We start from the raw sequence: 26,102 nt of genomic DNA, 5'->3' as shown, positions 1-26,102 counted from the left end.
CACCTTAGAACAACAAACCTTCTGGAGGTGCCTCTATCTGTTGGCTGTGAGAGAGGCAAAACTTCTAACTCAGATTAAAAATCTAATTTTTAGACTACCTTCCATGAGAGAAGCTGCCCTCTGTTTTCAAAAAGTGTAGAGGTGTTTCTGTTTGTTTAAGGAGCATGTCAGGTATGTGATGTGGAAAACTACATTCTCAGACTGGGTTTGCAGGTGCTTGCGTGCGACATTGGAGTGTAAGTCCCATTTGGAAATGAATGAGTTTTCTGTTCCCCTGCTCCCCAAACAGCTGCAGCCTGTCCTAGGAAAAGTATCCTTCATACAGTCAGGAATAATGTGGCCTCAGTTTAATTGATTTTTCTCTTGTTCAAATTGAAGTTTCAGTGTTTACTCAAGTATTGTTTATTGCAACTTTCACCAGAATCAGATGAATAAATACATATTCTGTCATGGTTTGGTGTGTATGGCAGAGGATTATGACTGGAAGCCCAGTGTTTCTCATTGGTTTAACATGACCTATTAGTGGGTCAAGACATTTCCTGGGAGTTTTTTTTTGTTAAACTTGTCCATTAAATAGAAATTTTACAGTGGGGCTTCTAATTTATATAGATGATTCAAGGAATTAGAACTAGGGTCAGCTACTACTTTTTTTCCTGGAAAACATTAAATTTTACCTTTAAAAAATAGAATAATTTTTGCTTTTTGTTGGGAAGGATGAACTGTGCAGCAAAAGAATTACCTCTGAGGCAGATATCTGTAAATAGGTCTCTAAAAGGCCATTCTTGTAGCATTATGAAATTTGGTCTCCACGCTATTTTACTAGTCTGTGTGCTGTAAGAAGGATTTGCAGTAAAGTAGAGACTTGGAATTTCTGCAGAAGCATTTGTTCTGTACTAGCAGTACTTTGCAGGGAGATATCCAGATATTTCTTAAGATCTTGAAAGCTCGGTATGAAAAATCAGATTTTCCACATTCCCGGCTGCAACTTAAATCCAGTGCAAACAGAGGTCTCTTTATTTCATAAGCACTTGTTTAACACTGGCTCTACTTTTGAGACTTATTGATTTTGGTGTATTCCAGGCCAGGAAAATCAAAGTCACGTTGTGAAAATATCCTCTTGAAATAAGTTATTACATTTTAATGCAGTTGTAAAGGATGACTTTTTGGTTAAGGCTCTGGCCTGGAATGAGAGTTCAAGCTGAGTTCGCCTCAAGACTGTGACCCTGACCACAACTGTAGCCACACCAGGCAATCTTCCTGGGTCTCAGTTCCCCTCCCAAAAAGTAGCACCTGTCACCTTAGGCTGACGACTCCTGCTGTGTGTACAAATACGGCCCAGATATGGAACATCTGCCTGCCCCTTGTCTGATTCTTGGCTGTTTCTGTAGTTAAACATCACACCTTCTGTACTACCACTTGTTTCTCTTTTACAGTCCACATCATGGGGGACGTGAAACTGGTGACATCTACTCGAGTCTCCAAAACCTCCCTGACACTCAGCCCCCCTGTCCCTGCTGAAGCACCAGCATTTACTCTTCCTCCTCGGAATATCCGAGTGCAGCTGGGAGCCACTGCAAGATTCGAGGGGAAGGTAAGAAACAGATGATGGAAGGCTTCTCCTTTTGGTTTTGCCCTTTCCTGAAGCTGACTAGTAGACTGTAAAGACAGTGAAGTTGCCTCTGCAACACAGGACCTTTACTCAAGGAGAATACATGGTGTTTACCCTCCTGAGGGGGCAGGAGCTCCACAGATCTGTTTCTGTGTAGAGGAGAGTGTTCCAAAACCTGAGTATGTGCTAAGTATGACCTCGTTGAGCGTGCCAGGCACTGAGTTTATTATCAGTGGAAAACTGCTTCAAGGGCTGTCTCTAATCAGCATGTTCTCCTCCCACAACTCTACATATTCTCCTACTGCATATTCACACCCCTGCATCCTGAATCTGCCTGTTCATGGAGCTTCATGTGTGACACAAATCTAACCCTGCCACAGCATGTTCTTCCCAGTAAGGCTAGGAATCTGTTACCAGTGTTGTGACAGTTTTGTATCTGCACCACCTGCCACAAATGTTGTTAATCTGAAAGCATAAAGAGCATTTTCAGAGAAAAGATTGATTTGTCCAAGAAAACTTGTTAACCCAAAGGGTTGGTGAGCAGTGGGCTGTGTGTCCCAGGTTTACCCATTCCCTCATATTTGGGACATTGAACTGTGCTTCCTGGCATCCATATTTCTTTAATGTGTCAATCCTGTTATGTACTCTTGCTTGTTCTAGGTATCTTCCTTTCTCTTCTCTTACCCCAATTCTTTTTCCTGGAGCTGTTAGTTTTCCCTCCCAGTCCTTTCAGCTTCCTTCTGTTCATGTCACACTCTGATTGCATGCTGACAGCTACGTCATCAAACTGACCACACTTTTAATCTTTGAAGTGGTGGGACTTGTCTGACGGAGGCAGGAAACAGCAACTTTACTGTAACAAAAGCAAGGGCCAGAAGGAATTTGGGAAATTCATAACTTCTGAAACTCAAACAGAGGGCCAGTAGAGGGCATCTGATATTTATCTTATTTGTTTATGTAAGAGCAAGCCAGGAACTGGGATTTTTCAACAGGAACCACGTAGAAAAACAGGTTTTGGAGTGTATATGAATTTTTAAGTGCAAAAGCAAAACTCAGAAATAGTTATTGGATTTGATTTTTGAAGAAAAGTTGGCATTTTTCATAGAAAGCAAATTTCAATGAAAGTGTTCAAAACAAAGAACAGTTTTTTAATCAAACCTTCAGTAATTTATTTTTTTAAAAAATGCTTACTTTAAGTGTGATTTTAAGGCACCACTCAGAAACTCTTTGTGTGTATGACACTGGGCAGTCCCAATGAGCATTACCTTTCTTACTTATTCTTTTTTTTTTTCTTCCCATGATTGTTTCACTTTGATGCCAACACGGTGAGAAAATGGCAATGTGTTTCTGCTTTATGCCTGTGACACCTGTGCCACAATGCTGTTCTAATTCCAACTAGTTCTTCCAGACAACACTGAAACTGGCAATAACAGTACAGTAAAATCAAAGCTGAAGCATGTGCTAAGATTTGGGTTTACATTTCACATGTTTCCTAATTAAAAGCTCAGGTGGGATATTTCCAGTTTTTATTGCACTCCACAGAGTTTTTATTATTAAGTCAAATGGAAACAATTGTAAAATACAATGACCTACAAGCTAGAGTGCCATCACTGCTTTGCATTTCAATTTAGATCTGGTTTTAAAGTGTTAATTTTCCAGGGATACTTATCCCCTGTTTAAAGCCACTTTGAAGGCTGGAAGAGTAAAGTCTGAGAAGATTTTTTTAGTAGATGGAAAAAAATACACAAATTCAATACTAATTAAACTGTCAAGTTGAATTTCCTTGAAGGGACAAAACTTTGATTGAAGTCCTGGGTTAGACCTGCCTTATGAAAATCTAAATTTATCTCTTCTGCCAGTTTGGTATATGAGCATGGCTAAAACCTTTAATTTTCCATTCTTAAAATGGGGGTGACAGCATTAGTATTTTGTCTGTGGTCTTAGTCCAGTTTGGAAGGATACTGTCACTTAATAGCTGCAGCTGCTGAGCTTCTGTCATCTGGCTCCATCTTCAGCTGGTTAGGACAGTGTTGCTTCTTCTGTCACTTTAGTGTTTCAGAGGTGCAGAAGAACAGTGGACCTGTTCAGAAGAACAGGTTCAGAGGGACAATCTTAACAAAAACAATTCATTAAGATTTAGTAATAGAAGTTACTCAACATACTTAGTTTTTTCTATCCTGGAAAATAGGCTACAGATGTTATGATGGGTTGTTGCAGTGTAAATATTAAACCAGACTCAGGCGAAAGGAAAATAAAAAGTTTTAAAAATGGCTAGACAGGAGCTTTTCTTCAAAGAGTTCCTCTGCAGTGGAATTGATCTTATCAGAAAGAACAAACATTTTGAGAATCCAAGACAGGATATAAATCTGATATTGTGGTGATCCTGTATTCTCATTAAGTGAACAAGGAAGAGAGGGCCCCAGAATTAAACTTTTTGGTTTTCTTTCCATCAGCATGTAAGATAAGTTGTGTGAAATGGCAATTCAAGATCAAGGGGAGTGCAGAAATTGAGAAATAGCCCCAAAATGTAGGAGGTAGAAAGGAACTGGAGTTGCCTTTAATGCCTTTTTGTCTTCCTCCTGTTACCACCCTGGTTTTCTTACTAAAATCTCAGGAAGTTTATCTACATCTGATTGCAGATCTCAGTTTTCCAGTGTGACCTCAGCATAAAAGTTAAATCATCATTTTTCAGAAGTATGAGCATGATTTTGGCCTGGAGCACAAACTGAGGGGTAGAAACACTTAGTAAGGGAAAGGCAAGTTACCTTCTCAAGATGCTCCCCAAATATCTGCTGCATGGACATCTCAGTTGTTCACCACTAAATTACTGAGGTGACTTTTAGGGAAACCATTTGAGATTATTATGAAATTGTGTTATGTGTTCTCAATTCCTTAGGACTTGATTGATGTGCTGTTCTTAACTGCACATCATGTGTGAGGTGAACAGCTCAGGATAGTAATTCATGCCTCGTGTTAAGGCATCGTAGCTTGTCTGTCAGAGCATTTAAGAAATTCCTGGAAAAGGAGAGTAGGCCAAAATGTTACCAGATTTTGTTTTAAGATGCTTCTTTCTCTGTTGTATTAAACACTAGAATATTTATCAATGCTTTGCCATCTTAAATTGTGATTGTATATCTTAATCTTTCTAATTCTTCTGAACACTACTGGATTTATAATGCTGAATGGCATGGTAATGAAGGAGATTCCTTTCTTTGTAGCAAATATCATGGGGATTTCTGTGGCAAGTGTCACATGAGAGGATGGGAAAATCTTTTTCAGCCCATAGCATCTTGAATAAGCATCTGTAAATTGTCAGAGAAGGTGGTATTTTGATGCTGCTGGTAACATTTGATCCATTTGTAATCCAAGCAGAGTATCCTAACAAAGTCTTACAGACTTTTGGTGTTCCTAAATTTTACTTTCTGAATTGGCAGGGTAGTTAATTAGGACACAGAGCACATTACTATGCTGACCTACAAGTACAAGGTCATCAGCCATGTATTTAGTTTAAAATTTAATTTGTTTCGGTGTCTCTCACATTCCGAAACTCAGCTGCACTATTGCATAGCAAAGATTAAAAACATCACAGGAGATCAATAAGGATGTAATAGTTTAATTGTACTCACTGTCAAATGAAACAAAGCTTTTAAACATCTTCATGAGTTTCACTAGCTTTTCTAACTCTCATGGGGATGGCAAGCATATACTAATGTAAGTGCTGGGCAGAAGCCCCTTGAAAGATTTTTCACTGGAATTTGCAAATCTGTACAATTTTCTTTTCTTATGATGGGCAGAAGGTGGCCACAGATTTCCACAATGTTGCATGTTTTAGTGCCTACCTGATTTTATTATCCTGTTTACTGGTCTTTCAGGGACTACAGTTTCAGTGATTTAAGACTGAAGCCTGTCTTATGTCTGAAACTCCATCCTTTTTGAGAAGACCTCCTCCTTCATATTTAGAAATTTGACTTCTAAATATTGGCCAACTTTATCCAGCTGTAAGTTCCCACTGTAACTGTTAGAGGGGAAGATACATCTACACTACAGAACTGAGCAGTTATTTAAATGTTGCCGTGACTCCACTCTCTACCCACATATACCCACAGCCTAAGTGTTGCTCTCAGCCTAAATTAGCCCATCCTGGTGGCTCAGGTTCAGCTTTTGCTGGGGTTTGTGAGCCTTGTCATGTGTGTATTAAGGTGGCAAGCTAATCCTCCAGTTCCCTTTCTGCATTTAGAAGACTAAAAAGTTCTTTCATTACTTTTTGGGGAAATCTTAGAAAGCAGATTAACTTTCTCTGGGCAGGAAAAAATACCAGGATCTGAAGGTATGTGTGTAGGTGAATAGAGCAGCAGGATGGACTGACTCCAGCAGGGCTCTGCTCCGTGACTGCCCACATAAGGAGTCAACTCTCATCCACATTTCCCTAGTCCATGTTAAATTCTGTACAGAAAAATACTTAAGACATGCAGGTTTCTGCAGCAAACCCTTGGAGAAGATGAGAACAAAAAATGAGAATCTTTAGTGTTCTGTAACCACTGAACCACTTTCATGTGATCTTTCATAGAAACGTAGAATTATAGAATGGCTTGGGTTGGAAAGGACCTTGAAGATCATCTTTCCCCTCTAATTTAAACTTTGGTTCTGAGACCAATACAATAGTCTGCATCAGGGGTTTTGCCTTAAAAAATAATAAAATGAAGGTGGTTGACCAAAACAAGTATTTTTAATTGATAAATATGTGATTAGGATGCCTGCACATAATTTTGCTGAACTTAGGCAGCAATAGAGTGGATTTGGATCTGCACTTTCTGGAGGGGTGCCTGTTCTGACCATCTGAGGAGGAAACCCAGAAAAGACCCATGTTTTCATGGGAGACAGTTGTCTGATGGAAGTGAACGCTGTGGGAAGACTTTTACTGATCTGTAAAACTAACATGCACTGTGATACTCCCAGAAACATGATACAAAATAATGAGGCATGTTTTGAGGGGAAAAGAATTGAAGAAGTTCTCCACTTGACTGGAGATTTTATTTGAGCTTTCTTTCCACAAACCACTGAGCATTCTGGGGGAAAATGTGGTGCAGCGAGGAGTTACTGAGACATTTTGTATCAGACAGACATTGGGGTGTAGACAGCTGAAATAAAAAAACCCACAAAACTAAACACAAATCAGGTGGCTGTGAACAACTCATTGCACATTTTTCTGTTTGGATCTTCTACTGCTATGTCTCCTTCCTTGGTGTAATCGACCTCCCATTATATTCACTTACCACAGTGCTGGTTTTTTATCCATACCCATGTTCTCATGAGTAATGCATGCATCATCTTATTTGGTTTTATTTTACTGTATAACTCTGTATTGTCATACAGAAACAGTGTCTCAAATGACTTTCAGCTTTACACGAGGCCAAAATGGAAGTGGCTGCTCTGCTGGGAAGTGGTTAAGGTGCCACTCAACATTACTTCCCCACACAGTGTCATCCCAGAATTATTCAAAGACACTTCCTTTCATCGACTGATACAACCACCCATGTGTTGACACCCATTTTCCCTGCCTTGCAAATGATATGTCCTTTGGAAAAAACTGCAGGTGTGCAAACTGCTGCTCAAGAAATTTCTAGGTTTTAGACAGGAATGATGGCCTGTATGCTCCACTTCTACTTCTCATAAATTGATTTCATACCTGTCTGCCTTTCACCTGTGGCCGTCATAGTTATACTTAGGGCTTTCCTGGTAGAAGTATTTAAGCATTCCTTGTGTAGTCTTTGTGCAGAGTGTGTGATGATGCTTCAAATTGCTGCACTTAATACACCGTCCCATGAAACCGATCAGTGCATGTGCTGAGGCAACAGCCAATATTTCTGGATGTTTGGCAGCAAAGTTTGGTCAGACCTTTTGCAGAGTTGCTTCAATCTGCCAGATGTTCAGAAATCCTGGACAATGCTGAATATCCTCAGATTCCACCCAGACAAAATTTCTAAGCCAGAAAGAGGCCATGACTGGGGAACACTGAACATACAGTATCCCTATTCTGAGTTGCCATTTTTCAGGGTTGATTTTATTCTTTTGTATAATTGATCCTGTTTTCAGTAACCCACTAAACTGTGGGAGAAATGTGCTATTTGCCCCTATCCCATTTATTACTGTGTTTGCTTTCTGTCTCCTTTCCCACCTTAGTTGCTTATCTACAGCCAGCTAGGGACAGGAGTTCTGCTGGTCCATGCAAGGGCAGAAAGATTGGCTCCCTATTCTTGGTTGTTGTGGTACTCACTGCTGTAATTAAGGGAACAATAAAACAATCTAATAATAATGGTGATAAGAATAATAATAAAAGTTTTTTATAACACTTTAACTAATGTTCATATGAAAACAAAGACAATCTTATATTGTGTAGTATCCACCCAAATCAGCATTGTTTTAACTGAAGCCAGGCCATGCATTTGTGCTGCTCTTGGTCACCACTTTTTCTTTCATTCTTTACTTTTTCTTCAGTGTGTTTCCAAGTATTTTGGATTTTGAGGTGGAAGCAATTTAAATCACATGATAAGCTGACAAAAAAATCTGTGTGATTTAACTGGATTTACCTGCCCCCAGTTTGCGTTGAGGAAGCCAACAATGACTCTGACAAGGGTATTGTAGGTATCTGATTTGTGATCACCTGCTACTGTAATGTATTGTTGTAAAGCATGGGTTTGTGTCAGCTAAAGAGGACAAGAGTGTTTATTTAAGAATTTATCTACAAGGATGTCCCTAAGGTTGATTTTGAAGAGCATTTACCTCATTAGTAAGGATTTCTGGAGTTGCTATTTTCTGTAGTAATTAAACAGAAATCAGAAAAAAAATCTTGAATTACATATTGATAAATTTCCAGAGGAAAAGGAGATATAAAATATTCATATTGTGGTGTAAAGGAGCTACAGTTTTTACAAAAATAATGGTGGACTAAATACCGTGACTAATCATAAAGTCCACTGTTTAGGCATGATAGCATAACAATGTCTGAGAAGGGAATAGAACAAAATCTAGTGGTTTCCCAAGAGAAAAACAGCTAATCAGAATATCCTAAATAGCTGAACAAAAATATAATCAGAGATTGAGATCATGTAGGTCAGAGTAGAACCAGTCAGTATAATTCTTCTTATTATTCTTGTCCCATGATGGTTAATCATGAATCTCTCAAATTTCAACAAAGTCTTATGAGGTTCTTCAGTTCTGCTTTTAATTTGAAAAATATCATCATCTTTTCCAGACTAGTCTCCCTTGCTCCTCTGGGTCAGTGCACAAGTCTTTGTTGTGGTCAATTCCACTGGCAATAAAACTCATCATGTAACATTATGCTTTCTTATTTAAGTAAATGGTCTTAGCAGTACATGAAACATGACTGCAACTTAACATAACGATGTTTTAAATTTGATTTTTTGGGGAATTGTGCATTTCATGGTCATAATATGTTTAAAGGTTAAAAAAGACATAGTAAATGGAAGTGCGTGAGTAGTTGACTTTCTTTTCCTTGCCCTGCAATAGCCCATAGTGGTGTGAGAGGGATGAAAAAGTGGGGAAAGTATTTAGGTTGATTTTTTTTTCTTCCACAAATATGCCCCTAGCTTAAATTTTGTTTTTCTAGCTTACCAATAGGTAGAACAGAATGCTTATCATCAGGCAGGCATTTGGCTAACTAGTAATATTTTTGCCTTCTGCCATCATAAGGAAGGCGTAAATTCACTCCAGGCCCTTGTCTCCATCTGGGTGATGAAACCACAAAGGTCAGGGAGGGGCTCAGTGCCACATATAACAATGAGAGCCCCACCTAAAATAGCAAAGTATGCATTTGACTGTCTATAAATGTGTCCTTTAGAGTTTGCACCAAATGCCACCAGGTCACAATTTTGATGCAGGAAAAGAAGGTAGTCATTAATAGCTAGCAAGCATGATGCATTCAGAATCTCTGCAGAAGGCCACATGTGGAGAAGGTTTATAATCAAAACACATCATTACTCACTGTGGTTTTGCTCAGTCCACACTCATTCCAGCACCTAGACTCCAAAGCTAAAAATTTCTGCTTTTGACATGTTGCTTGGCTCTGTTCACTCATGGATGCAGTATGAAGTTCAGAAACCTACTGGGCAAAACCAGACAACATCATTTTTTTTCTGTGTAACATCTGGACTCCCTAGTATCTAAGTGCATGCTGAACAGCAAGAAACATTGCTGTGAATCGTGTACAACTGAACCCATTAATGAAGGGGAGAAGCCAGTCTGTCTGACAGGGAGCAGGGAGGGCTGGCTGCTCCCCAGAGGAGTGAGCCAGGAGCTGAGGAGGAGCTACACACAGGCTGTGCCATCACCAGCTGGGCACAGTCCCACAGGCTCTGCACACATCAGGCAGTGCCATGGGCTCTGACAGGGTCTACTGCTGGTCCCAGACATGGCAAGCAATGAACTGGGTTCAGGATTCCAAAAGCAGATAGAGTCAGGAGCAAAAGTAGGCAAGGCCAGATTGTCCTTCCATAGGTGCCCAGTTCAGTTTTTAGTGTTCAGTCTGTAAGACATTATCTGGTTACTGGAGGTTTCTGCATTTCTAGCAAGGGCCTGAAACAGCACCTGGTCTTGTACCTAAGTTGCCAAGAGCTCATTGTTCAGTGTTAGTTAGGGGACAAACCTGCCTTCATCAAGATTTTTAAGCCAAAAGTGAGCTTTGAGCCAGTTCATAGTTCAGCATCCCATGTGAATACACATCTCTGTGTTCTTCTCTTATGTTGGGGAAATAACCTTTGGAAGAGGAAAGATGTTGATGTGTTGGGGTAGTGCGTGATGAGGGAGACACTGCTACTCCTATTGCAGTCAGAGATTACATGTCAAAGCTCTCTGCACTAGCTGGAGCCAGAAAATCAAGGCATTCCACTGATGGGAATGTCCCTGAGGTGACTCTTCCAGTATAAGGGTTTGGAATTGCTTGCCTAAATATGTTAACTTTATTCTTCTAGGAGACCTGACAACCAAGTTGGGAATTAAATCATGTTTGTTGACTCACAGGTTGGTGACTTGACCTCTGAGCTAGCCATCCCACATGAAGAATATGTTGTAGTGAGAGTCTAGAGATGATCTAAGCTCTTATGCCTTTATTCTTCACAGGAGTTTTAGGAATAGACAGAGTGGAAACCTGGAAATCTTCCATTTTCAAAAAAAAATTCTAGGCTTTCTGGTGATGAAGACAGCTTTATTCTCTGTAAGTCAGTGCATCGCTGTAAACCTGTAGCCAGACAGAACAAAGCAATTCTTGTCTTCTGAAAATACTGTGGCTAAAACTGGTACAAATTCATAGTCAGTTTTGCATTGTTTTATTGCTTATGTGGAGACCTTTGTAATTCACGTGAAGAATGAGGCAAAATGGAAAAATAAGTTATGTTTCTTTCTGGATTTTCCTTATTTTTCTGCACCTTTTCAAAATACTGTGGTAAATGTTACTCTATAGAAATAGCATTTATTATAAACACAACAGCTTAGCTTGCTAAAATACTAATTAAAAGCCATACTTCATGCCAAGTGCAATGTATACAAAAACTTTTCATTTGAAGATGTCAACAATCTCCACACATAGCCCAAAGAAAATAGAGAAGCAAAGACTGACAAATTAAATAGTTCTGCTCATGGTTATTTGCCTTTTGGCAACAGAATATTGAGATTATTTCATCCAGCTCTGCACTTTCTCAACTCATGTTGAATCAGAATGGTAATTTTCCTCTAGCTGCGTAGTAGAGTCAAATTGGTACTCTGTGGCTTGAGAGTTTGCCATTCTTTCCATGTGCCCCATTATACACCAGCAAACCTATAGTTATGGTGCATGTATTATTTAAATTGTTTTTGCAAAGCTTAGAATATTAATGTAGTGCACACTGTTTTGTAGAAGGTTTGTAAATGCACCCACACACATGGTAGTATGTGAAATCTAATTCATTTATGTCATACTCCCATACTGGTAAACAGAGATAATGAATTATAAATAATTATTAAAAAAAATAAAGTGAATAACGAATTTTTCTGTTCTGTGAACACCCTGGAACAAGAGTTCAATATACTTAAGCTTGATTATTTTTGTCTATATGAGCTCTGGTGTTCCCTTATAAAAGAATAACTCAGCAGTTTGTCTCTGCAGGGAGGCAAATATAAATATTTCAAAACAAAGTTATGCTGAAAGCCAAGGCACTAGAAGAAAAATTATGATAAAGTCTTGGAAATACAGATTAAAGAACTATGGCAAATGGTATTGATTTTTGCTTATTTCATGGTACCACTTAAACAGCCTAATTCAAGTAGAGTCCTAGTGTATGTCTGCAGATGGTATTTAACACATACACAGGCCAGAGTAGAGTTGGATCCTTCTCTGCTGGCCTTCCTAGCTAAAGCAACAGAGGAAATAGTCATTGTTACCTCCTTGACATTTATGTGGGGTACTGAGACATGGTCAGAGTTATTGGCTTGTGCAAGATTACACAGATATACATGCTTGGATTCAGAGCTGAACTGCTGTGTTCCAGAGGTTCAATTCCCATCTAGTACCTCAGGCACAAATCTATCCTTCTTGGAGATAAATAGCTTCTGATTTTGGAAGAGAAAGTTGAGATTTGCAATAGGTGTGAATATCACAGCTCTTTAGGTGACTGCTGATGGACTAAGGGCATCACCTTTTCAATGCCAGAATTAGGTCCTCGGAGTCTTGACACAAAGCTCGTTTGTTGGGATCTGCTAATGGATAGAAGTGTAGACAAAGATTTCTCTGCTCAGGAGACTATTACACAGCTACAGGTTTAATGGAAAACACTGTTGGATTTGTTCAAACCTCTCAATAGCAATGTCAGCAACGGCAGTGAAGTGGAGCTCTGTTGAAAGCATAAGCAGAGTAAGCGCTTCTTCCAAAACCCAAACAAATGGAGCTACTTTTGAGTGCACGTGTGTGTTTCTCTTACCAAGATCACAGCAATTTCAGTTTTGAGAGAAAGCATTAGAAAGAAGAGGCGAGCCCACAAACTTTCTCTTGAACTCAGCATGTCTATAAATATTTATCCTGAACTGTTGAACTAGAAATTTATAGCCACATCAATTTGTACTTAGTATTTCAGTTAGTGCTTTGAGGGCTTTTCCTTTTAAACAGTTGTTGCTCAGCCCTTCATTTTTATTTTTATGTTAAACACAGCCATTCATACATTGTACTGTCTGAATTACCTCTCCTAAGCTGTTATTAAAAAGTGTATGTCTGTATTTGGGAAAGCTTATAGATTTTACAGATTATTACAGGATGAAAGACAGTTGCTGATGAGCAGTTGATGTTCCACAATAGGATTTTGTATGGAAGTCTTAATTGTTTAATGCATGGCCATAAGTTGGACATAGTGGAACAAACAGTGCAATGAGAAATTCTAGTTGTCTAATGTATTTAAATCTTCACAATCCAGCATTGCATTTTATATCTCTTTGTAATCCCATCAGTTGTACTTTTTAATGAAGTTTAAAACAAATGGCACTTCTCAGCCCCACCAGGAAGCACTAACAAAGCAGTTCACAGAACTGAGGAGAGTTTTTGTAGCCTATCCAGAGCACAGCCTTTGCCAGCAGCATTCGTCACTCTCAGCAGACAGTCTTTAAATGCACATGCAACTGTGCAGGCAACTCAGCAACAAAGTTTTAGCATTCTCTGTGGCCATGGCCAGGCTCCTGAATTGCAGGAGATAAATCTTGTCTGGTTGGAAGCTGAGGGCATGTTCATTCAGAGCACAGAGTGTTTGTTACCACTTTACATTCCAGATGTGGATTGCTGCCCTTAATTATGGTTTTCATAGCTTTAAGCATATTTGCCAGTAGCTGTGTGTTTGGGCACAGAATGAAAGCATATATTTTTTCTTTTTTTAATTAATTTTCCACAATGGGTCATGCATACTGTGTGTGCTCATGTAAATTTGTAGAGATTCCTTATCTGTTGATAGCACGTACTAATAAGATGTACTGATATTGAATCCCTAAGAACAACATCCCTAAGCTAGGAAAGTATGAAGCTCATTTGTTCAGTGGCATAGTTCCTACAAGAAAATAGGGCCACTAGTAGTCAGTGACATGTAAAATAAATTCATGTCCCATTAAGACAGAAACTTCACATCAGTAAGTTAAAAAAACAAAGTCTTTCAGTCTTCCAGAAATAATATGCAAAGGAAAAATAATTTTTGCAAGTTTTACTGCGGTCAGTGATGAACATTCTCTTTAGAAAAAAAGAAACAGAGTGGATTGTCGTCTTTAAAAAGTGTCTGCCAATTCAAACCCCAAATATTATTGTTATGAAGGGATTGTTGCTCTGAAAATAATTGATGCTGCTTGGTTTTGCTTCTTTTGTGTGGTATCAACAGAGTCTTTTGACCTGATGCTGTCCCAGTCTCAAGCTGTGGCTCAAAGCATCTGGATTCTGTGATCAGTTTTGTGAGGTAAAACAGCAAAATGTTTACAGTTTCTAAGTGGGGACGTGCACATATTGTGCTAATGACAGAGCAAAATATTGGTGTTCATTTCATCCTGTACTTGTTCAGGGGGCTTCCTTGTGCTGATGCTTGGTCTAAACAACCATTATCCACCTTTGTGAATTGTTATTGAATGAAGGATGAATGAAGGATTCACAACTGAAAGTAAAAATGTGCATCAAGTCTTAAAAGCTAAGCTTTTGGTGGTGGGAAGAGGGGAGATAACTTCCCAAAAATTTATTATTATTGTGTTAAACTGTTTTATGTTTCAATCCTCTACTGCTGCCAAATAAAATTTATGAACAAAAGTAGTGGCAAACACAGGAAATGAGGCTGTCCTGTTGAACTGGAAATGAATGAACCGCTCCTGTTCTGAAACCTCTCACAACAAAGTGAAACTCCGGTCTGATTTCTCAAAATCCTGTAGCAAAGATTGCTGCTGCTCTGAAATGAGCACTGGTCCTACCAGGAAACTTCTGAAATTCTCCTAAACTCATGGCTACTGACTTAAAGCAGCTGCTTCATTTAGTAATATTTCATAGACATCTTGAGTCAGAATCACCAAAGCTGGGAGGATAGGGCAAGAGAGCAAGAGAGCAAATTTTATGGGGCTTAGTGGGCTGTGTGGAACAACTAGCAAGAGCCTTATTTCCATTCTGCAGCCACAGTTTTTTCCCTTTGAACTCCTTTACATCCTTACAGCATAATCCTAAGTGACTCTTAACCATGCACTTAGGTCAGCTATTTCTTTGCAATTTTTTAGCATTTTAAGCTACTCAGGACCTCACAAAATTTATCAGCTTTTAAAAGTTGGTCCATGGGAAGAAAGTGGGAAGAAAGCTTCATCTTTGCAGTTTGCCTTATTTTTTGCTTTGAGGAGAGACTCAGAACCAGAGAAAATTCTCATTAAAATTGATGAGAGTTTCATCCAAGAGAGAGCTTCTAAGTTTATCTTCCATATTTTTTAGAGAGCTCTTGTGCTTGCCCTTGCCTTTCAAATCTTTTTGGCCCATACATGTGGCATCATTGAAGTTATTGAGAGCTGACAGAGCCGTATCTTAGTAAGTTGCTCACATTCTGCTGTGGCAGTGACTTAATTCTCTATTTGTAACACTATTTTACATGGTTCTCATTTTGCTGCCAAAACTCTGGACCTATTCTGTCTGGATCCTCTTTACTGTTCACTCAATACTATGCTCTTTGATATCTGTATACAAACACATTCTGTTATTATTTGTGGTAAGAAGAGCAGTGGCCTCCCTGTGCTGCAGCTTCATTTCAGTCTTTGCACTGATTCCTGCAATAGAAAATTTGTTGGCAAGGAGGAAATATGGCCAGATTATTTTGATCTAACCTTACTAAATATGGAAACTAAGTTCCTTTTAGTGTGAGTTTGACAAAGTCTGAGTGTCTCCATGTCTCAGATCCTCGGCTGTGAAGTTATGAAGTCAAAGTTACACTTTCCCGAGTGACAGCTACTTATTTCAGAACTGAAATTGCCTTCAGTTTGTACAAAACTCAGTTTCCTGCACACTCCTACTTTGATAAAATGTCAGAATTTTACCACTTTGCAGAGACCTTGTCAAGTTTGTGTGTCAGGATGGCATCTGGGTGGCATTGGAGGAAATAGGCTAAGCTTTCTCCTAGTCTTTATCCAAGGTTTATGGCACCTGTTTGGTTTTGAATTGGCAGCCTAGGGAAGCCTTTTTAAAAATGGGGAAAAATCAGACAATGACTAAATTTAAATATAGAACTAAAGACGGACAGAGATTCAGTCTATTTATAATCCCATATTAAGTTTAGAAAACCTGTACTTACAGGAAAAAAGGTCCAGGTGAGCTCTGTGGGTGGTTAGCATAAAACTCTTGTCATGCACTTAATGGCTCCAGGTCAGCTGGCTACAGTGTGGGGAAAGTAAAAAGGCAGATGTTGCTACTGGTAGAATGATTTATTAAAGCTCCATCAGAACAGCTCTGCCACTCTGAGACAGCAACATCTGTGTGAAAATGCCCCCATTAGTGTAACAGAGGTTTACAGCCTCTGGTTCAGCTGCTGATTGACATCCCAGCTACACCGACACGTGTTCCTCTATACAATGTGTTCCCTTTGTGTCCTCTGTACAGGAAAGGGTAGAATCCATCTTGATAGTGTTCTGAATTTCAGCTGAATGATGTGTCAGGTTATTTTGGGGTGTCTGAAGACTCCTATAACAGTGTTACTTTAAATGAAATAAATTTAAATTTATTATTTAAATGAAAGAACATCTAATTTAAGAAAAGCACATACGATTAATTCCTAAAGAAATAAGTGGGGCTTAAGTATTCTCTAAAGAGCTGCATTAATTGGGACTGGTGTTTGAACTCAGAAATTATATAAACTGAAGGCAGCTTGGCACACAGTGCTACTCTGAAATTCCACTGGAGTCCTTCAGAAAAAACATAAGACAAATGGACTTGTTGAGGTTATGGTACCTGGGGAAGCAATGCTTTATTCAAACAGCTACACTCCGGTCACTGAGCACAAAGCCAATACTCTGTGCACCTCTAGAAACCCTTGACACTGAGTTTCACAAAAGAAATATGATTAAATGTAGAAGATGGAAGAAGAAATTATCTGCAGCTGCTGTCTGCTTTTCAGTTAGCAGACCATGTCTTCCATGGATAGGTCATAAATTCTTCCCTGCTGAGTACCATAAAAACTGATTCCCCCAAAGAACTGTGGTAGTATATGTAGTGTTCAGCACCTTTGCAATCTGCAAAAAGGGGTTGAAGAGGCAGATACAGAATAAGCAGATTATGCAGAACTGCTTTTAAAGAATCAAAAGTAAAATTGGTGGGGTGCCATCTGCAAAAGGATCTCATGTTTGGTGTCTGGACTATAAAATATGAAGTGCCATTTGGCATTGATGAGTACAGAGTAGAAAAATAGAACACACCCAAGGTTTACAAAAGACCATTATTTTTTCTTGTATGCACATTAGGTAATGCTTTGAGGTGAGCATTTTTGTTCCTACTGTACTCCAGTTTTGCTTTAATGAGACAGCTGTGGATTCTAGACTGCTCTGTAGAAGAGGCAGGTTATTCGCTTTGTTTGCAAGGTTATAGCTAAGTCTCCAAATATTTAACATTTTCATGTTTAACCTTGCCAGGCAAGTTCTCTGTTTTAAAAGCAAGCTTTTAAAAGGGGTAAGCTATTCTTGAGATATGGTTTGTGTGTGTTTAAAGTCTCAGAAGGAGCTTAACAATGTATCATGTCCACTTTCCTTTATCAAGAACATCTGCTGTTCATTTGTTAAAGCAAACTGCAGCTTGAGCCTAACAGAAGCTTTGTTACAAGACTTACAAAAGACCTGCACTGGCCAGAACTGCGTCTCCCACCTGCACTAACCATAAAAATTAAATTTAAATCAAATTATACTACCTATTAGGTGGGCTGTAATCATGATGTTCAGTTGTAGTCTCAACAGTTTTATAGTAATTCTTTCCTAAGACTGAAATTAAGAGTTCACAGCAGTATAAACTATTAAAACAAGAAGTGGTGCTTTTTTCTAGTTTGAATGCACAGCTCTCTTTACATGGACTGATGAGATGTTATGGTGTATCCAAGTCTTAGCATCCTCTGCTAAGTTTGTTCTCAAGTACTTAATTCCCCTCACAAGTCTTTTAATCAAGGTCCAGATCCGAAATCTCTTGGCTCTCAATCCAAGGAAGGTAGGGGACAGTGGATAGAGTCTGATGACTATGGGAAACACCTCTTTTTTTTTTAGGACCTAGGATGAGCTCCATCCACAGAACAGCTGTTACTGTTTGGATTGAGTCTCTTGGCATGAGAGCCTTCAACTGTATGACCTTCAGATGAGCTCATTACTCCAAGTTTTGCAAAAAGTGCAAGTAGTTTACTCCCTAGTAGTAATGAGTATTTGCTATGCCAGGTTCACAGGCAGCAGAATAAAGGCCAAAGTTTGGCACATACTCTGAGTGGTTTTTCACGTCTCTTGACGTGTCCTTCTGGTGTGACTTCTAATCATCTGCCCACAGCAAACACTTGGGAGCTCAGTGGTAACATCTGACAACCCTGAGTGAAGCTGTGCTCATTTTATCCCCTTGCAGCTTCTGTTCTCTGTGGCCTTTTCTGATGTGTAGCTCCCAGAAATTGATGGTTTCTGGTCGAAGATGGGCATGGAACAGAGAATAGACTACAAAGCCTTCTCAAATTTCTCTCAGTTTCTGGTATTCCTTAATGTTAAGATAGGCAGGCAGCCACATAAGTAAACACCTGCTGTTCCTTTAGAGGAGGTCACTGCTGTCAGACATCATCTACCAACCCACTGACCAATTTCTCTTGAAAGTTTAGTGCTTGCCCTGTCCACTGTGGTGTGGGAAATAGTTTATTCTCTTCTGCTTTGCAGGTGTTTTTATGCATTAGAAAACATTTCTCATTACTGCTTTTCTTCATATATGACTTGTTACCCAGGTCGTCCAAACCTTGTTTTTGTGTTGCTTTACAACTTCCAGATGCTACAGTCTAACTATAAATATGCTAACTACAGTACCAACAATCAGTGTTTTAAAAAAATTATTTCTTTGTGTTGCAATGATTGAGATACAGGCTAAGAGCATCACTGGTGGTAGCCTCAAGGTCTGCATATCCTTAAAAGTCTCAAGACAAGTAGAAAAGTCTGTATTTGCATAATGCTTTATTCATGTACATGTACAGATTTACTGTAAGAAGTATATATTGTATTTGTCTGTCTCAAATATAAATGGGCAGTTCCAAGTTCTTCTCACTGAGAAATAGGTGTCAAAAAGCAGTGTCACTTAGCTGCAGGAGCACAAAACCTGCTTATTTTGGAGTGTTACATCATAGAATCATAGAATCATTAAGGTTGGACTCTGAGATCATCAAGTCAAACCACCAACCTCTCACCCCACATGTTCACCACTAAACCGTGTCCTCAAATACTACCCTGTTATTCTTTAAGAGCCAACAAAGGGGACAACCGTCCTCGAAAAGCAGCAAGGTATGAAAATTAGGTTGAAAGCTTCATTTTGAATAGCATGTGAATAGATAATATTTCTGTCTTTCAAATGTAAATTCAAAATCAAGTTTCTTCAGATGGATCAAACCACACAAATACAACTGATTCTTTTATTGAATTTATTGAATACAACACACACATAGGTCTTAATTCTGGACTTTGTGGAATTAAGGTAGTCCACAGAAATAGCAGCACAACTGAATGCTGTGTGCTGACAAAATCTGGATGTCCTAAAATTCTGATTTCATAGGAGAAGGATTGTCTCTTCTGAGCAATATTAGTCATTAGTGAATTCATATTGCAGCATATGAAATCATCTCTAGGAGGGGAGTTATTTTGAATAGCAACTTCTTAACAGCTGTAACGTTGCCAGTCTTAGTACAATTTGTGGGTGCCTGTCTATATATGATGCAATCTGAGGAGATTTTGCAAGCAAATAAATCCTTTTGGTAGCTGTTTTCTTCCTGATCTCATTGCTTGTGTGTTAAATATGACCTTAAGTAGGAAAATGGGACATTTATCTAGTCCTTAACATCAAGCACTGAACACCTCAGCCAGTATAGTGCTTGATTATGTCATGTTAATGTTTGCCATCATTTCTAATAGTCTTTAGGTGTTACTATCAAAGTGAGAAATACTCAGTAATGGTTCACAGCCCATCAGTGTTTCACAGTTTCACTTACACTTTGGTTTATTGTCACTTACTGCTGACTCTTTTGGGTGCTGTGGGTTTATGTTCATTGTTGACCTCACTGGAGCCAGTGATGTGTTTAAGTAGGCAAACCTATGGTTCTTTGAAATTAGTGTATAAACAGCTCTTTTTAGATATAGGCTAATTTTTAAAAAATCTTTCCTGTCCTTTTGAACAAGCAAAAGGATCACTGAATATATTTGCCATTGGTGGTCACTGAATGCCTTTTGCTTTGTGACAGAGGGGAATAGTTTGTACTGGCGCATTTTTTAATAATTCTATCCTTTAGTGTACGGCTTCCATAGATTTGTTCTATTTTTGACCCCTTATTTCTTTTCTTTGGGCATCTAGTGCTGCCCTCTTCAATAGCATTCCCTCAGACCCAGATGCAAAACAATCCTAACTCTGGGAGTTTCACACACAACAGGTTCTCTCTCAGCCCTGTCCCCTTGCTGTCCCCTTCTGCACAGAGCAGAAGGCCTCTTTTACCTTAGCAGACTTTCCCAGGAACACTCTAAGCAATTGATGCGTCCAGATAAAAACTCAAAACCCATGTTTGTGCTGATACAATGGCTATTTGCTGCTTGCTGTCAATTTTCCACTTGTTATTGGTGTAGAACAGGTAAAGAGAAGCTGTAGCCTCAATGGAACTGGCAATACTCACACAGGCCAAGCTGTAAATAAAGGTTATAGCCTTCTGCCGCTGGGCATTAAATAAGCAGATAAATTTCTGTTTGCTGTGGATTTATGCAAGGCAGATGTTTTTAGTGAGCTCTGGAAAGGTTGGGAGGAATATAAAACCTGCTGCAGTTCTGGAATTGATCCATTAGGATCAAAACCCAGTAACCAGTGATTTGTTTAAGGGTCCCTGACACTTTTATGGCAAGACCATGTATTTCAGAGAGGTCTGGCTCAGTTTGAAACACATTCCAAACCCAAACCTGAAATAAATCCTTGCAACAGAGCAATTCTGTAAACTTCTGCTTTCCCATCAATTCATTTTTGACAAAAAATGAACAAAAAAAAATCAGAGTTTGGGAAGAGAATGACTCAAACTTTTGGAAGGAAATGGCCTGCTGATTGCCTGTGTTTGTAATTTTCGGTGTGGCATTTCCTCAGTGTAGAGGTGTGGATGAACAAAATAACACAGACACAGTGAGCATAAAATAAACACACATAGAAGAAATGGAAAAATACTTATTGTAGCCTCAGTCATGTGATACTGGAAGGACACGTATAATGGTATACCAGAGCTTGAGGGGTCAGCTAAAAATGGCCTCATGTGGTCCAAGAGGGACTTAAGAATATTATAAAACAAAAAGGAAAAGGAAGAAAGGTACTTCCCATTGCTTCGACCCCAGTTGTTCCCTGGGATAATTGATGGAATGTTAATACTTGGGAGCTTTGAAGCTGAGTTGAACAATACAACGAAAACACCAGAAAGAATTAGTGTGAACTGGAAAAAAACAGTAAATATATCAAGTGATGTGTAATTGATGACTTGCATTCACAGGTCAGAATCTCAGCAGCTGTAAACAGATGTGGTTAGACTGATTTTAGTGAAGGGGTTGTGATGTAATGCACTGAAAAGGTGGTTCTGCCTTCACATCATTCAAGTGCTACTCTGTCATTTTACTGTATTGTATTACTTGATGTAACAGTTTGAAAGCCATTTTGCCTCAAATATTTCAAGGAAATCTTAATATTTAGTGAAGTAAAAATGAGAGGTAGTTAACTCTTTGGGTAAATCACTTAATCTCTCTGTTGGTTCCTTAATCTAGAATGAAAAGATGAGTACAAGGGCATTGACAACTTAATAGTAAGAAGCAGTTATTTGGTACAAGTCACTTTCTGTGCCAGTGAGCACATTATCAACTAACAGGAGTTACAGTACTGTAACAATCTCATATTGATGCTTCATAATTCCCCTTTTCTGAAAATGAATTGTGCTGAGAAAGATATTCCTTGGAGCCTGTGCTCTGAGTAAGCACTAAACCAATTTGCTGGAGAAGGGTTAGAATTCTGGGTTGAGTGGGAGCTGTTGTTTTACAGAAAGCACAGAAAAGAAAAGGCATGGCCACAAAATGGCTTTAGAAAGACGCTGCGGGGTTTTTTTAAACAGGAATCAGCTCTCAATGTGCAGGATCCCACAATTTATTCTTCATGGAACATGGCTCCTGCTTAGGTAAAGATAGACTCAGAAAGAACTGGAGAAGTTTGTACCAGAGTGGAAAGTTTCTTCAGCTTATTCAGCATATTCACGCTCTTGGCAAACATTAATGTCCTTTATATTGAGTAAGTAGTGTCAGGAAGAAGAGGTCATCACATCACTGGCAAAATTAATTTCTCTGAACTGATACCTAGAGAATTAAAGGAAAGAGAAAAATTTCTGACAGCTGTAGGTTAAGCTCCAACAGATGAGAAACCCAGCTGGAGTGAGGTGGGGCTGGATTAAAAATGAAAGGTTTTGAAAGAAGAGAACCTAGGAATGGGTAAGGTTGGTTGGTTAAAGATTTTAATTTGGAAAGTAAGTGCTGTGCAGTCAGAGAAAACAGAGCTGAAACTGAGAGGAGAATGCTGGGAGAAATTTGCCCAAGCCACAACCAAGCCTTCTTCAAATCAAGACAGATCATCAATATTTTGCCCACCTGGAGGTTGAAGGGACTTCCTGTTCAGTTGCCAAAATTTGATAATGTAGTTCAAATGCAACAGTACTTCTTTCCCAGTGAGCAAACACAGCCACAACTATTACTCATCCCAGCTCATCTTGATCCACTCAGTTACTTCATGACATGTAGGCAAAGGATCAAAGAGTTGGAAGATGGGGGGTGAACATATCAGAGTGGGGGTTAGGAGAGAAGTTCTGCAGTCAGGAGTTGTTATGATGACTGGAGAAACTTACTCACAATTAACACATAGTAAAGCGACCCTCAAAGGGGATGGGATCTCTCATACAGCAGAGGAAGAACCTTTGCCTGAGTAGTCATTTTGTTGGTGGAAACTGGTGTATGTCTGCTTTTCCCTTTCCTTTTTTTTTTTTTTGCAAAAGAAACACACAGATCCTCATCGAGTTGCAACAGCTCAGTTGAAATCAATAACTCAGTTCTCAGTTATACCAACTGAGGATCTGTCTGCAAATCTGAAGGTATCATTAATGCCATAGCAGGAAGGGATATATTAATATTTAATGAGCACAGGACTGGTTCATTTTTTTGAAAATTCTTCTTTTGGGTAGACCACAAAGCTGTTTAAGTTGAGTAGTGTTTTTGTGTGAATATGTGTAGGTGCTTATAGTCTCCCTCCCTCCATAATATGAGAATGACCCTTAATGACACTTTCGTAAATTGCAACTCCTTATCTTCTGCTTTTAAAGATCAAGGCAAAATTTGATACGTGTCTGCATTTCTTGCCTGTATATTGTCAGAAGCCACTATATCTCAATACATTTCCATTATAAGCCCAATCCTTGGCAATCATGCTAGAAAATTTTGGTCTGGCTACCTTGTAGTCTTGCAAACTTAGAGGTGTAGTAGCACTACTGCCCTTCAGTTTCTGAACAGTGAGGACCCAGCGTAAGGATTCTTCATCGGCACTGTCACTTTGTTTCTGTGGAGAAACCATAGAAGTGGGAAGATTTTCTGCATAGGTATCTATCTGCCTGACTAGTCTTATGATTTTAAGTTTGACTTATCCAAGAGTTTTTTTATTTCACTATGTTCTGCCATTTGGCTTGCAAAGAATATGTGTTTAACAGCTCCCGTGTCAAGAACTTTCCACTGCACTGCTAAATGTCCGACATTTCTTCCTGATGTCATCATCTGTTAAGTTTACCTTCTTTCTCCATCTCTCTCACATCTCTCCAGGTCAGAGGATACCCTGAGCCCCAGATCACATGGTACAGAAATGGGCATCCTGTCCCAGAGGGAGACCATTATGTCATGGACCACAGCATTCGGGGGGTGTTCAGCTTGGTGATCAAAGGTGTGCAGGAAGGTGATGGTGGTAAATACACCTGTGAGGCTGCAAATGATGGTGGGGTTCGTCAAGTGACTGTGGAACTGACAGTGGAAGGTAAGAGGATACTTACATTACTGCAGTGATGATTATAGAGTTTAATTAAAGGAATAAGCCAAGTTAATTGTCTAGTTAAAATCACAGCTTGTGTTTTCTTATTGGGGCAAGAGAAACTTCCCAGTTTAAGGCATTTTTCAGGGAACTAAATGTCTACCGCTGGATAAAGTGTGTGTTCAGTTTCAGGTGTGTATGATGATGCCCAGCTAAAACAAGTCCTAGCTTTACAGATTTTGCTATAAACTCTGTAATTTTCATGGAAGTCACCACTCAGGACAGAAACAAAGGCCTGGGAACTTAACATTTTCTCTCAGGCAGTAAAAACTGTGGCCATCTTGGTTGCTTCACAGGTAGGCACACTGAGTCAGTGGGTTCCTGGAGTTCTCCATGCACGCTGCCATTTGCTAAGCTGCACGCCTGGTTGTAATCGCATGCTTAATGTCACACGGGAAACAGCCAAGATCAAACCCAGGAATTTTTAAGAGAACATCTGCATATTGGATAGTTGCAAACTGCCAAATGTAAAATTTAAAGAGTGACACAAAGCCAGGGAAGGATTGAAATCAATTGTACTGCAATTTGGTCATGTCAGAGATCTGTTGAATGTCGCAACCTCTCTGGTCACAACTTTGTGTTGAATTCTTGAAGCAAAGAAAAAAATCTGAAGCAGTCCTGAAACAATCAGCATTTAGGTTTATTCACAGTCAAAATCTCTAACAGATATCCTCAGAGTTCTTACTGAAATAGATCTGGCGTGATTATTAATGCCTTCTGTTGTAAAAATCATGCAAAATCTTTTATGCCCCTAGTTTTAAGCCATGACAACTTTATGAGTGATAATTTACATGGAGGTGGAAGATTTTTTTAAAGCTGTTTTTATATCAGCTTTTCTGACCTGGGCTTTGATGCAGTTTAAAAGAAACTTCAAGGCAGTACCCAATGACCGAATTTCTCAGAGTTTGAGAATTATATGGTCCTTATTCTAAAAATCCCTTTATGCATCAAGATAGCAAAGCACAGATTTTTTTCTCTTCTCAGCAAAGATACCTGTGTGGGGCCGACTCTTACTTGACAAATGCTACTGAAACACGATCTAGTCTTTCCATCTGCATGGCTGTCCTGTCTGACAGTGATGTGGGTTCTTATAAGGCTCTAGAACAAGTATTTTTTTCACAGCCATCAGACTTGTTTGTTTGATGCTGCGGCTCTGGGTCTCTCCCAGGTCGGTCCCAAAGCTTCCCGGGCGCTGTGTGCACCAGGTGGCGCTGGGATTACACGGCTGCGCAGGGATCTCCCTCCTGCGCACGGCAGCAAGGGAGAAGCTTCGTTTTCTTTTCAGAAAAGGTGGTGTGGGCTAGCATGGGGCTGAAAACCCAAACGAGTAAAGTAAGACCTCTTTCACAGTCCAAAAACCTTCTTTTGCTATCTTAATTCGAATTAGTGCTGCACTGTAGTAATTAGACACAGTGTTTCATTCACTTGTTTAAAAATATTTTTGCATTAATACTCTGCAGTGTTGTTACTACTAAGTAGACAGTAACTGTGCTAAAGCTTGTTTTTGAAATTGGAGAGCCTAACTTTGAGACTGCAGGTGACATAACCTTACACTGCAAATGTTGCATTTCTCCTTTTGTGTTTGAAACCTGTAGAAATGATATTTTACATAGTCTTTAGTGTCTGTAATTCCCAATGGTCTTGACAAAGCTTCTGACTTCCTGTTTTTCTATCCTATGTTACAGGAAGCTCCTTGATGAAATACAGCCTGCCATCCAGTGCCAAAACCCCTGGGTAAGAAGTCCAATGGCTTTGATATTGTTTACCAAACACTTAAATATATTTTGGTAGGAAAACAAGTAAAATTACTCTTTCTAAAAATCTCCATTTATCCCAAGCAGAATAGCTACCATGAGAGCTGCAGGGTTAGCAAAATGGTTGAGACTGTGATGATACAGCTAGTGCTCCCACATGCTGACTGAGGAATTAATCTGGCTGAAAACAGAACATCCTGCTGATACCTGCAATATTCCACTGTCCTCTGATGTGATATTGCACTCTCTTGTCTCTGTTCTCTGATACTCAGAAATCCTTCCCCAAAACTTCCATGACTTGACAGTCTCTTTATAAAGACAGAGCAAATACTGCTTTAAGAGTCGTCACTAAGAAATAAAAGCAACTGAAATCAGCCTTCTC

General features: G+C 39.3%; 1 protein-coding gene across 4 annotated transcripts in view; it reads left to right on the top strand.

The window, feature by feature from the left end:
- MYLK (myosin light chain kinase) overlaps positions 1–26,102 on the top strand; it is a 200,060-nt gene that overhangs the window by 54,701 nt on the left and 119,257 nt on the right. For all 4 annotated transcript variants that reach the window (XM_064661434.1, XM_064661433.1, XM_064661436.1 and 1 more), the window contains 3 exons: positions 1,434–1,591; positions 23,705–23,912; positions 25,652–25,700. In XM_064661434.1, coding sequence (XP_064517504.1) covers positions 1,434–1,591; positions 23,705–23,912; positions 25,652–25,700 — 415 coding nt within the window. The remainder of the gene's footprint in view (positions 1–1,433; positions 1,592–23,704; positions 23,913–25,651; positions 25,701–26,102) is intronic.

Source organism: Pseudopipra pipra, chromosome 7 (assembly GCF_036250125.1).
Source record: "Pseudopipra pipra isolate bDixPip1 chromosome 7, bDixPip1.hap1, whole genome shotgun sequence".
In the NCBI taxonomy this organism is placed as follows: domain Eukaryota; kingdom Metazoa; phylum Chordata; class Aves; order Passeriformes; family Pipridae; genus Pseudopipra; species Pseudopipra pipra.
Note: the sequence above shows the minus strand (reverse complement) of the source record. Positions and strands in the feature narration are given on the sequence as shown.